General features: G+C 37.1%; 1 protein-coding gene across 4 annotated transcripts in view; it reads right to left on the bottom strand.

Annotated features, from left to right (window-relative positions):
• Window positions 1–13,560, bottom strand: part of GRIA3 (glutamate ionotropic receptor AMPA type subunit 3) — a 311,313-nt gene that overhangs the window by 58,435 nt on the left and 239,318 nt on the right. For all 4 annotated transcript variants that reach the window (XM_063634906.1, XM_063634907.1, XM_055269444.2 and 1 more), the window contains one exon: window positions 4,773–4,971. In XM_063634906.1, the coding sequence (XP_063490976.1) occupies window positions 4,773–4,971 (199 nt within the window). The remainder of the gene's footprint in view (window positions 1–4,772; window positions 4,972–13,560) is intronic.

Raw genomic sequence — 13,560 nt, 5'->3', positions numbered from 1 at the left:
AGGGAGGAAGCTGAGTTTAGTGGTTAGTGCAATAGGCTGAGTCAGCAAGTTTAGTTTCTTATTTGGTGATGTGATTTGCTGAAAACCTTTGTCAAACCAACTCTGTCTAAATGATGAAAGAAGTCTTTGTTCTCTTATATGTAACTTGTAAACTTCAGTGTGACTAGTATCTTCAATGGTACTGTTCTGAAACTCTGAAACATCTCTCTGGGATTTTTCTGCCTTATATTCTTTTGGAGAATCAAGAAACCAAGCAGCGGCAAGGCAAGCAACAAACTAAACCAAATACCAGGGCCCCAGCAGCCTACGCACACAGGTATATGCACAGGCATATCACAGGTTATACACGACCTGGCAGGGCCATCCACTCAGGTGAGAATAAGAATGAAGGCCTCTGGAGTTGTGCCCAAATAAACACAAGAGGCTTGCATAAAGTTCAGCAAATGAGAAAGAGAAAAATTGTCCATTACGGTATAAATAAAATACTGGACCTTTAACTTTTCCATTAGGATTAACTTTAGAACAAACATCTCCCCTTCTTCCACCATCAGACATTTAATGTAAAAAGGGGAAAAATGTGATTCCTGTTAAAGTGCCTATTGGGGGCTAAATATTTTGTGGGGTAGAATTTTCCTTAGCCAGGTGCCTACTACATTCTGTAACTTTGTGAAGCCAGCTTTGTCTGCAGCTGGGCATTACATGGCTTATGTCACATCACAGGCTAAGTGCTTTAAGGGATCTAACTGAAGGGTAAATATTTAAAAAAATTTTAAAATAATTATATTACATCAATGGAAAATAATGTTTATTGAACCACTGTTAACAACACCAAAATATTTTCAAAAGGTTAAACATTTATCAAGAGGAAATTGATAAAGGAAATAATAGAGTTGAAGTAAAGTTAAATACTATGAAGTAAAAAAAAAGTAAATCTATACTTATTTGAGTTTTAAAAAACAAACAAATAATGTCAAGAGAATACTATGTTATATGATTCCATGTATAAAATATTTTGGGTGTTTATGCATATAAATGTATAAATAATTATTTGAGTGCATCTTAATAAAATATTAATATCAATTTTCACAAAAAAAGAAATCCAGCATCCTAGTTATTTTCTAATACTTTTAAAGGTCTGCAGGCAGAGAGAACTTTGAAATTACTTTTTCTTCCAGTGCCACCTTTTAACATGAATCTGTATCAGGTTAAATTTCCAAAACCTAGTGGAGAATGGTCATTTCAGTGCATCTTTCCAAATCATTGTAGCATTTCTCTGGGCAACAACAATAAACCCATCTACTTGTTTTTTTGGCATATGTGCTTCTACATCTGGTTGGGATATATAGTTTTGGAGCTGCTGTCTAAGGAAATCAGTTTTCAAATCAAGAGAGTTTATAGTAATATTCCAGATGTCTCTTCTAGCAGCATGCATTCTGCTCCCTGCCTTTCCTGATGGAACAGGTCCCTCTGTTCCACTGATTATGGGATTGTAAGATGACATCTAGGGAAAGCTCAGAAAATGAGAGAAACAAATGAATCATTTAAAAATACCATCATTTTAATGGCAGCTTTACTCAGGACAAGTAAAAATGTCTGCAGGGCAATTAGAAAAGAATTTTATTTTATTTATTCCTATTTCTTAGTGGAAGGACTAGAAGGCTGGCCCTAGGCTGTCTTATGTTATTACAATTTGGTCCCTGTAGTATTAGTATAGAGTTAGCATGGGAAGAAATGAGTTCATATTATGTTTGTAAATGTTGCATGTGATCTTGTTTCATCCTCTGAAGTTCATAAGGCATGCTCTCAGAGATCCCCAATGTGTGTGTGTGTGTGTGTGTGTGTGAGTTACTGTTTTTTTTTTTTGTTTTTTGTTTTTGAGACAGAGTCTCACTCTGTCTCCAGGCTATAGTGTTGTGGCAAGATCTCAGCTCACTGCAACTGCTGAATCCCTGGTTCAAGCGGTTCTCCTGCCTCAGCCTCCCGAGTAGCTGGAATTACAGGCATGTACCACCACGCTCAGCTAATTTCTGTATTTTTAGTAGAGACAGGGTTTCGCCGTGTTGACCAGGCTGGTCTCAATCTCCTGAGCTCGTGATCTGCCTGCCTCAGCCTCCCAAAGTGCTGGGACTACAGGTGTGAGCCACTACGCCCGGCCAGGAGTTAGTTTTTAAAATTACCTTTATGACTTGACATCACTGAAGATTGAAGGGGAAGTGACATGACTGTGGCAGTCAAGTCCCTAATAAACGATGATGTGCTCTTGCTGGCTGCCTTCTTTGCCCCGTTGGATTTAAATGGCTTGGAGACCAGTTGGCCGCTGGCCCCACAACCCTGTACTGTACGAATATCAAGGATAGCCTTTGTTGGGTCTAGACAACATTTTCAGTATAAGCAGTTTAAAGGAGTTGGTTTTTCTATGCTGCTTTTATAGTTCCACTTTTAGATAATCAACATTCATGTGCTGCCCTGAAGAACCACCCCACCAAGTCCTTAATGATGCCACCAGTGACCATTTGGGGAAACAGAAAAAGTGGCATGCCAGAACTATAAAAGGATTTGTACTTCCTTATACTTAGAAATATCCAGCTCCCTGTCTAATCAGATTTTCAAAACAGCTCAATTTCCATACGAATTACTCATTGGCTAGGAATTGATGAGCATTAGAAACCACAAACCAATCAGAATGTGGCAATAGCTTTGCTCAGAATTAAATGTTAATTCAAATCAGCTCTGGTAATATGATGCCCTTTAATGAAATCATCATTGAATGATTTAGTAGATGCTTTCCTAGTTTTTGAGAAAGACACAAAATAAGTGGGAGATGGGGTCTGGGCATGGGGGCAATGAATATTTGGTCACACTTTCTGCCTCTGGGCTAATAAATCTCTTCATCTTTCCAGAGAGCCTCGTTTTGCCTGCAATATGGATGAATGGCCTTTGAAAGCCTAATGGGAATTGATGCCATTTATTGATTAGCATTTAAAGCACAACTTTCTAATCTCTAATTGTTTTTGAAAGAAAAATGCTTTCCAGTGGAATAAGTATCTCTTATCTGAGGGTTCAAGTCTGGTGTCTTGATGTCCTAAGTGGTTAATTACTTCATATAGAAACTTCTGGTGTCTTGATATCCTAAGTAGTTAATTACTTCATATAGAAACTTCTGGTGTCTTGATATCCTAAGTGGTTAATTACTTCATATAGAAACTTCATGCCTATTGAGATGGTTATCATAAGCTCTGTTGAAGGTTGATATCAAACCAGATTTCCATGGAGCTGGTTATGTGTTGACTACTCATCAGATGGAAATCCCTGGCTTCTAGCCCTGATAAATGTGAGTGATTTCATGGGGGCAGGAGATTGTTTCTAAATAAGCTTCTGGGACTGCCATAGTAGTGAGGGTCAAGGCTAGATTAGTTCCAGAGGGTCTTCATGTTATTTTGATGCTCCCAACATTGGACCCCTCCTCCCAGTTGGGGATTATGATCTGCTCAGTAAACAGGTGGTAAAGGTGAGATATGGATATCTTGAATCAATGAGAATTCTTGAAAGGGTCCCAGGACTAATACATTCTCTTTCAGGGAGTGAAAACAGTTTGTAGTTAATTGCTATAATGTCAAGAAACATACTCTTCCTGGTTTACTGTGAAGTAATTGGACAAATCTCATCATAATACATGTAGAAATGATATTTCTTATTGAGTATTTAAAAAGCAGGTTTAGAACCACCATCTGTTTACTCTGGGCCTTTGAGGAAAAATAAGCAATTATATCTGTCATCCAATAACTTGATTATTGGTTGGAGAGAGTGACTAACTACTCCACCTACTACCCAAGTGGCTTCTGGATCATTGCTACAACTAATTACTGTGGTTACAGTAGCAGGCAGTAGTAATATTATAGAATGTGTCCATTTTCTAATCTAAATTAGCATATTTTTCTTGTTGGGGTAACTGAAAAAACATTTTAGTTCTTAAAAACTCTACTAGTATTCTTCCTTAATAGTCCAGTTACCATAGAATAAAGATCTTAATGGTTTATGTGAAAGTGGTTTGTCCCTCATATTATCCTTCTATCATTTCCTGCTTCAATCTCCTTTCATCTTTCCTCTTGACAGACTTCACATGGCTTTATTAACTTTTGCTAGTGAACAATTTACTGTTTCCCCAATAAGATTTTGCCTATGAGGAGCTGAGGGAATACGTCTACCCAAGAAATTAAAACATCAGCTGTCCTGAAAATGAAATTATCACCATGTACACAAATACTTGATACAATTGTAATACATCTCAATAGACAACTAACATTTAAAATAGAATATGTAATTTCTTATAGTCCATTACTCATCAGTCTTAGAGTCAATTGCCTAACTTCTGTGAACCTCTGAGACATAAAAGCACTGCTTCTGTAAAAGCTAGAAAGCAGAATATATATTATTTAGTTCAATCCCCTCATTATTCAAGTGAGGGGACTGAAGCTGGTAGAAGTTAAATGGCTTGCCCAAGGACAAACAATCACTTTGTGGCAGGGTTGGGATTCAAACCTGGGAGTCCAAACTCAGTGCCCTCGACATGCAACTTGTTATGTCTTACTCCAGTCTTGGTTCTAAACGACAATGAAGTAGATCACCAACCAAGCAGCCCAGTATTTAAGATGGTCTCCTTTGATAACATTCCCACTCTTTCCCAACTCTCCCTTAAAAGCACTGTGAACTTGCCTTTGTGAGAAGATGATAAAATAAAAATCAGCAGGCTCAATTAACTGCAAAGCACTTACTCTGAAAAATTCTTTTGTTGAACCGGAGTCCAGGGTCCCATATGCAATTTCAGTTTGTTTAGCTAAGTCTTCAGCACTCTCTATGGGAGAAACCATCCTCTCCACAGTCAGGAAAGCAGCGAGATTGGCAGTATAGGAAGAAATTATGATCAGGGTGAAGAACCACCAAACCCCTCCAACAATGCGCCCGGAGAGTGATCTATAAAACAAAACAAAAACAAATCCAGACCCAGAGGGGCCAGATCTAAGTTTAAGAAATCCTTGTCTTTATTTCTGGAAAGAGGAGTGGTTTCAGTATAGCTGATGAAGGAGGGAAGTAGATGATGTGAGGGAATTAAAACATTAAACAAAGGTCACATGTTAACAACAATACCCCATGTCATGATGGCATATTATGATGGTGCATGCATAATACTCGTCAGGCCTATACACATTTCAAAGCAGGATTTTCTTTTTAAAAAATGAGGTCAGGTCTCTCTATGTTGCCCAGACTGGACTTGAACTCCTGGGCTCTAGCTATCTTCCAGCTTCAGCCTCCTGAATAGCTGGGACTACAAGTGCACTCCCAGCAGGATTTTTCCTTTTAATTACAGGAAAAAATATTTTTTACCATCTCCTGCTTCCACAAGTAATAATTTAACTTATTGAGTTCTCTTCCTGTGAAGTTTGCTGGGCACACCTGTAGAAGCAAATGGTTTTCAGCCTTGGCTGCACATTAAAATCACCTAGGATCTTAAAAAAAGCTCATGCCCAGGCCCACCAATTAAATCAGAACTTGGGAGGTAGGACGCAGACATTTACATTTTTTAAAGCTCACCAGGTGATTACAAAGTGCAACCAAGGTTGAAAACCACTCCTACAAGGTAATGTCATGAGAGAAACATAGTCAAAAACCTCTTCTCACTTGAAGATAAATGGGCAGGTGCTGGAAAATGAACACTATTCACTTTGAGTTTAATAAATTTAACAAAGACATTGCTATTTTGTGGAGTTGGTCACCCATGCGAGGAGCTAGATGATAATATTTATTATCATCTTCATATAAATAGCTTTTGGAGCCCAGGAGATTAGAAACTTTCTCCTTTGACAACTAAGCCTTAACCACTCAGGGCAGACTCCAAGTAAAGTAGGAAACTACCCGTATAGTCGGATTAGAGGCATTAAAAGGCTTGCTTCCTCCACACCACCTTCCACCCCCACACACAGAAAACGAAAACAAAATCATCCTCCTGGTCCGACAGAGAAATACTATTGGAATCACCCTCTGTGTTGTTTTCAGGAGGCTTGATCAAAACGTAACACATTACTTCAACAGCACCCACTGTTTATTCAGTTAGTAGGGAATGGGAAAGAAGATGGGTAAGTTTTAATAAGGGGAAATTTTTGTTCTTAAATGTTACTGTGCATCAGCATTACCTGAGGTGTTTGTTAAAATGCAGATTCAGAATAGCTGAATGCCCAATAATCTGCACTTCTTAAGCATCACAGGTGATTCTGCTGCAAGTGGTCTGCAGACCAAACTGAGAAACATTGTTCTTCTACATCAGTGATTCTCAGTTCTGCCTGCATATCAATATCACCTAGGGAGCTTCAGTCAAAACACGTCAAAACAAAAAGACAAAAAAACCTTGCCTAGGCTTCATCCAAGACCAATTAAATCATAACCCTGGGGGTTGGGACTAAGCAGCAGCACTTCATAAAACTCTCAAAGTGCAGACAGGGTTGCAAGTTTGGTCCTACATCATGAGTGTTCCTCAGAGACAGGGACCGTAGGAAGTTATTGGACAGTGTGAGGGAATTGAATGCTCAGTGATGGGTAATGGCTTGTACTCAGGAAACTTCATCTCCTTCACAGTGTTGCTGAAGGCTGGCTCTGTCTGCAGAAATGAAAATCTGCTCCCTAGGTTTTATAAAACATTGCCACATCATCCTTAGGATAATTCTGCTGTGTGGCAGAGCTCCATCCTAGTTACGCTATGTTCTCCCATGCCCAGAAAAGCTCACAGGAAGAGAACCCACTCTGTCATAAAGTCAAGAATAGGCGTAGGAGCCTGGCATATCTCCAGGCTCTGTGGGAAGAGGGTAGTTCTGGGCTGAGAGCCGGCAAATCAAGCTCTTCTCTGTCTGTACCAGCATTTCACCACTTTAAAGCAAATTTAAATTCCTGTGTCCCAAGATAACCTTTTTCTGGCCTCTGGAAAACTCAGTTGTTTTAGATGCTACGCTCCGATTGAATAATTTTGGCAGGTATTTTGATAAATATTTATTATTGGTTAACTATAACAAACTGACTTGATTTTTTTTAAATCTGCAGTTCCTGTTGGTCCCTGGATTCCTGAGACAACCCTTATTTATTTCCTGAACATGATCACTTTTAGCTTTTTGAATTTGAAAATCTGCTTTGCAGTAGATTTTTCTAACAGTTACACTATCTCAGGATTTCATCTGGGAACATTTCTCTTTTAATCAGAAGTGAAAACATCTGGATGAGTCAGAAAAGAATGTGCACACTTCTGAATGCTAAAAGTATACAGAGTGTTTTGATTATGCATTTAGACCTTTCAGAGTCTTTCTTCATTGTTGCCACATACATTTAATTTATTCTGAACTGATCTAACTCTAGAAATAATTTTGCTATATAAAAGATTAACACTCCAAAGAAACATCCATAGTAATAGAGGAACAAAAATGATAACAATTATAGCTAATACTTATTGAGCACTTCTTGTGTGCCAGACTCTGTTCTAATTGCTTTACCTGTGCCAACTATTTTAATTCTTTATCCCTATGGTTAGGTACTATTTTAAAGATAAGCAAACAGAGGTATTTTACAGATAAAGAAACTGAGGCACAGAGAGGCGGAATAGAAAATAAAACATTTAAACTTATTCACTAGGAGAGAAATACCCACATTTTTGTAGTATAAAATACCTGTATTTTGTATAAGAAAATCCAAAATGATGTGTAAGTTATAGAAGGTACAAAGTTTCTCCAAACGCTAAGAAATATAGTGGCATGAAAACCAAACATATTTATATAATTATTGTTTATTATCTGTTGTTCATTTGGGACACAACTGTGACTGTCATTTTTATTTGGAATGATGAGGTTTTGCCAGACCAAGGAGAAAACTGACTTTGGAGTAATTCCAGAATCACAGTTTGATATGGAAAGAGGTATATTTTGCTGCTGTGAATACTAATGGTAGTTTATGCATTGTCTACTTGACAATGTGGAGAAAAATACAGTAATTTATGGAAATTACACTGTGCCATTGTATTGAGGCTAATGGACTGTGGCTGTGTCAGTCTGATCTAAAATCAAGCCTGCACATCATAATCTGGTTATTTTGGCCACTTTAGTACTGACTCAGATCATCATGTGGTTGATCTGAATGACTCAGCTGTTGGTTGTTGACATGACTGAAAATAAACCTAAATGCAAAATGATCATTTTCGTGGCCTCTTGTCCACATGGTTATTGACTTTGGCAATTTTGTGGTTAATATCATGATATACCTATGAGCATGGAGAATTTGCGTGATTACCCACATAAAAATGGCATAACAGTACCTGCATACCTCAGCAGAGATAGAAAAGGAGCTTCAGTGGAATCAGTGTGGAATGCACAAGCTTGCATTCAACATTCTCCCCTCAAAACAGTAGTAGCTTAGACAAAAGATTTGATGGAATTTCCACCACTTTATTCCCTTGTTTAGCATAGGCGCCTCAATCCTTTCACTGAGAAAAAGTGCAGTGGAACCTACAGGGAAGAAGCTCCATAGGCATTTTTACATTTACCTTTTCTCATTAAGGAAACTATAGCCACTTAAACTCACATTTCACATGGAGGTTATATAAAAAGTGACTGATGGGTCAATCCCATCACATTTTATAAACGATCTATTAAAATAAGACAAGACTTTATAGTTGAGTTAAAAAGACCTGTCATTTTCCAGTATCTTTCCCTCCATTAATGCAGCTACAAAATGTTTAACATTCATTTCAAATAGTTTTGTTGCACAAGACAGATTTCAAGGTTAGCATAATGAAGTGGCTGTAAAATGCTGCACATTTAGTGTTTAGAAAAGCGCATTATAAGAAGCGTGTCATACCTTTTGAGGAAATGTAAGAGGAGGCGTGAAGTTAATGAAAGTAAATTAGCAGCAAGAGGAAAACAGACATATAAAAGCACTGCAAAATACGTACATCAAATAATATACAATGCTCTTGTTATCTGTAATAATAAAGAACTAGAGTTTCTGAGTTAATAATAAAATGTATTTTATGACCTTTGAAATGATAATAAAAGTGAGCTATGTGCTATAACCTTTATCTTGTAAGTAAATTTTATAATCTTCACTTTACTAGCTTTACAAGATGAAGAGCTGGGACTGAAAACTGCTTCTCTATTGTACAAATTCTTTATCATTCCTTTTTTTCTCTTCTTTCTTCCAAAGTATGCATCCTTTCTATACTCCATTTAATGCCATGTCTGTGACAGATTTTTAAAAAATGTGCAGAATCAATCTTTGGTTCTTACAGTCTTCTCTGATGGGAATAAGTAACCATGTCCCAAAGACTGAAAACTACAGCTTTTAGCCAGAAAAGCCATGAAATAGTTGTAATAAAAATTCTGCTATTACCTCATTAATTTATTATCACATCACTACTACTTTGAAGTGAATTTGCAGTAAGATAAAGACAGTGGTCATACATCAGCAGAGGAAAGGGTATGCTTAAAATATAGCCAAAAATCCTATTGTCTTTGATCTCATTTATTTTATACCCTTCCTGTCTTTTATTATTCTGCACATACTTTACGTTTTAAAGGAGGATCTACATGTCAACTAATCTGGACAGATCCCCTGCCCTCTTCAACAAAGTACTTCGTATCTTGAAAACTTAACAGGAGAGTAACACCTTTAGAAACATCTGTACACAGTAATCAGGTTCAAGTTCATCTGTTCTTTCCATTTTCTCTGTAATAATTCCCCCAACTCTCATGTCTTTGATTTGTCTAGCCCTCAGATGTCCCTGCAGCTGCACAGAAAGTCACCAGGGGGAGCATTTGTCTGGAAGGACTTGGACTCTGGACTGCTTAGTGGTTCTATCCCAGTTTTACAAAGGAAATAAATTTCATATTAAACATAAAGTTACAACCTCCAGCCAATATCAGTAAGACATAGTAGAATAATACAATAAAAATATTTGCAAGAGTTGTAATCTTTAACAAAAGCAAGTTCAAGAAGGAATGTTGCTGGTTATTTCTCATCAGAGGTCAGCTCTTTGATACTAACTGGTATTTCAACTGTATTCCCAAGGAGTTTTAGGAACTAAAATGCAAATGTTATATTAGCTGTTAGTATTTGTGAAACTAGCATGGTTATGTGCAGCCAATTTAATAATGACAATAGCTATCATTTATTGAGAACTTACATGCCAGACACTGTGCTTTTTATTTTACAGATGAAGAACTGAGGCTTAGCAAGGTTTAGTGATTTGCCCCAGGTTACACAACTGCTAAGCAGATCGTGAATCTAGTGAGGCTAACTCCAGTGCCCACGTGCTTAACCACTATGCTTCTTCCATCTGCCTGTACCCACTGCCTGTCTTCTGCTTCCCCACTCAGGGGGAAAAAGGTTGAATTGAATCTCCTCTTACCTTCCACTGACTCTTCCTAATAAATCAGTTTGTATGTGGACAAAACCTCAGCTTATTATATTGATTACCTTCTCTAGAGTTAGCTCAGCCTCCAGCTTCATGTAGAACAAACTTATTCACTCTGGACAATTATGGTAGTTCAAACCTAATATTGACATAGACTCTTTAAGCTTCTAGGTAGCTGTCAATAATTTGGTGGAAATGTAATGATGCCATCAGTTTTTCTCATGATGTCTTGTTTCTGATTTCCCAGTCTCTTACTTTGAGCATACGCACACTTGATAATATTTTAAATGCTCACTGCCTACTTTCATTGAAAACCAGAAAAAAGGTAGAGTTCTTTAGAGATTGAAAGAATGGAAAACAGCTCTTATGCCTGAGCATGAGGAGAGGAATGGAACAAACAGTGCAACTTCAGGTTGGTAGTGGGAGGCAGTGTGCAGTAGTGGGAATAATCATACTGTTGCCTCTGAAAACCTCCATGACCTTGGATTTCATCACATCATCCTTTGGGTGCTGTTCCCTTGTCTGTGATGTGGGAAAAGCAGCATGAGGTGGAAAGAGCATGTTTTGGAATTGGAGCTTGATTTGTACTCAGGCTCTGCCATTAGCTGTGTGGCTGGGCAAATTATTTAATCTGACTATCACCTTCTTCAACTTAAAAATAAGTATAATGCCCACTCTGCAGTGATGTTTTGAGGATTAAAATCCATGTGATAATGGAGGTAAAGTGCCTACACACAGTGGGAGCTGAGGGAAGTGGTTGTTGTCCCTCTGCCCCCAGTAAATGGAAGCAATTGGGCTAATTTATGTCTGACATTTCCTCCTGCTCTAATACTTAAATTCTACTTTAAAATGTGGTCTCATGATTTCTTGAATTGCTTCAATTTTGAGAAAAGTCAGAGTATATAATGCATGCTCACATTCTGGGCTTTCTGAAGAGTTTGCATTCCAACCGTGGCCATTAAACAGAAATACAGTGTACTGCTGGTGTTTGCAGTCAAGGCAACCACAAATCTTAGAGTAACAACTATGTTATTATCAGAAATTTCTAAATGTGTTAATAGTTCTAGAAACACATCACCATGATTGCTGTTATACAATTGAGCACCACAAACATATAATGAATAGAGCTCTTAAGACAAGGAGAAACATGTTTCCTCTTCACTAGTATACATCAGAAATATGCTAAGAAGTATAACATTTTATTAAAAGGCTTAAAGGTATAATTTATTTCAAAAGACACACAAAAGACAATATTGGAGGAGGGATCACCCATATGGTGGAAAACATAGAGCTCATAAAGGCAATAATTTATTACTTAAAAGCATAGTAAGAATAATACTTGTTACTCTAGGCTAGTGTTATTCTGTAGGTTGTGTGCCCTCTTTCTGGGTTGAATTGTAACCAGAATTAAAAAAATGACACAACAGAAAATATCAGAGTGCATTGCACATTGTAAGGGTAAAGTATGGTGAACCTTTGGTTATATACATATGTGTATACTGAGTTGTGATGGAAAATTTACTTCTTACTGTGGGTCATGGTAAAAAAATTTTGAAAGCCATTGCTCTTTATGACAGTGTCTAGTTTAGTATAATAAAATACATACTTTGAAAAAAAGCATTTGATATACCTCAGTGCCAGAGAAGAGCCACAGCTTAAATTCTACTATAAGACATTAACAGACCTGTTCAACTTGTCATTTTCAGGCCATAATCTTTAATCTTTAAGTTATTACTTAATGAATCAATATATATAAATTCTTCTAAAAATGAGAAGAGTACTTTTTGAGTATGCAGAGTAGTATGCAGCACTCCGATGGGGATACTACAAACTTAGTTCTGAAAATTCACTTACAGAAACCAATAAAATCTTTAGCCTTAATGACTCTTTAGTATTGTCACAACATAGATTACCAGCCATGTTAAAAATCATTTGATTATAGGATCATTCAGAAACCATAGTCTCTTGAAGTGAACATTTCAAAAAATAAAGAAACTAGCAAAATAAACTCCCAGATAATACCAAAAATGATATACATTCTAAGCACAAAAGGAACAGGGAGTGAAATAATTTGGAGAATGTAATCAAGCAGATTGAGAAAAGCCAAAAAAAGTGTGACTTCGATAAATGAGGCATACCCCATACAGGCTATTTTAAAAAGCTGCTGAATATAGTTACCAATTAGTTATGCTGCAAAGTTTCTTTTTAAATGTTTTATGGTCCAAGTGGATAATCTCAAAATGAAGTATGCTGTAAAAACATGGTAGGACTCTTCTGAGTCTTTATATTTCACATGAAAATCCCTAATATGTTTGTATAATTGACTCTGGTCAGTATTTGGATTAATGTTCAAGTTTACCAAAACCTACAACTTTTTTGTCTCAAAATATAAAGATGTTACAGTCACCTACATATTATGATTAAGAATTCACCGCCATATTTGTTTAGGTTTAGACTAAGTTTGTGAGGCTCAGGACATTCATGTTCAATATTTTGCTTTTCTTAGATAAAATTTGCATACCATAAAATTCACCAATACAAGTGTACGATCAGTGATTTTAGTAAACGTAGAGTTGTGCAACTATCATCACGATCCAATTTTAGAGCATTTTTATCACCCTAAAAAGTTCCTTCATGCTCATTTGCAGTTAATCCTGGCAGGCCTAGGACTAGGATGAGGCAAATGAGGCAACTCCCCCACATGCAAAGTTTAAAGGGACATCAAAATCTCATTAATCAATATAAATAGAATTTTAGTCCAATATTTTAAAAATTAATGCATAATATCAAAATTTTAAATAAAGCTTGGATGTGATCCCTGTACTTGCTTTACTCAGGCTCACTTGCCTCACCCTAATACTGGCCCTGATTATCCCCTCTCTGCTCCCTTCAAGCCCCTAGCAACCACTAACGTACTTTCTGTCTCTGTAGACTGCCTATTCTGGACAAACAGAATCATACAATATGAGATATTCAATAAATGGGATTCGAATGGCATGATATGTGGCCTTTTGCATCTGGCTTATTTCACTTAGCATAACTTTTTTTTTTTTTTGAGACAGTTTTGCTCTTGTTGCCCAGGATGGAGTGCAATGGCACAACCTCGGCTCACTGCAATC

The sequence above is a fragment of the Symphalangus syndactylus genome, chromosome X, assembly GCF_028878055.3.
Source record: "Symphalangus syndactylus isolate Jambi chromosome X, NHGRI_mSymSyn1-v2.1_pri, whole genome shotgun sequence".
Classification (NCBI taxonomy): Eukaryota; Metazoa; Chordata; class Mammalia; order Primates; family Hylobatidae; genus Symphalangus; species Symphalangus syndactylus.
Note: the sequence above shows the minus strand (reverse complement) of the source record. Positions and strands in the feature narration are given on the sequence as shown.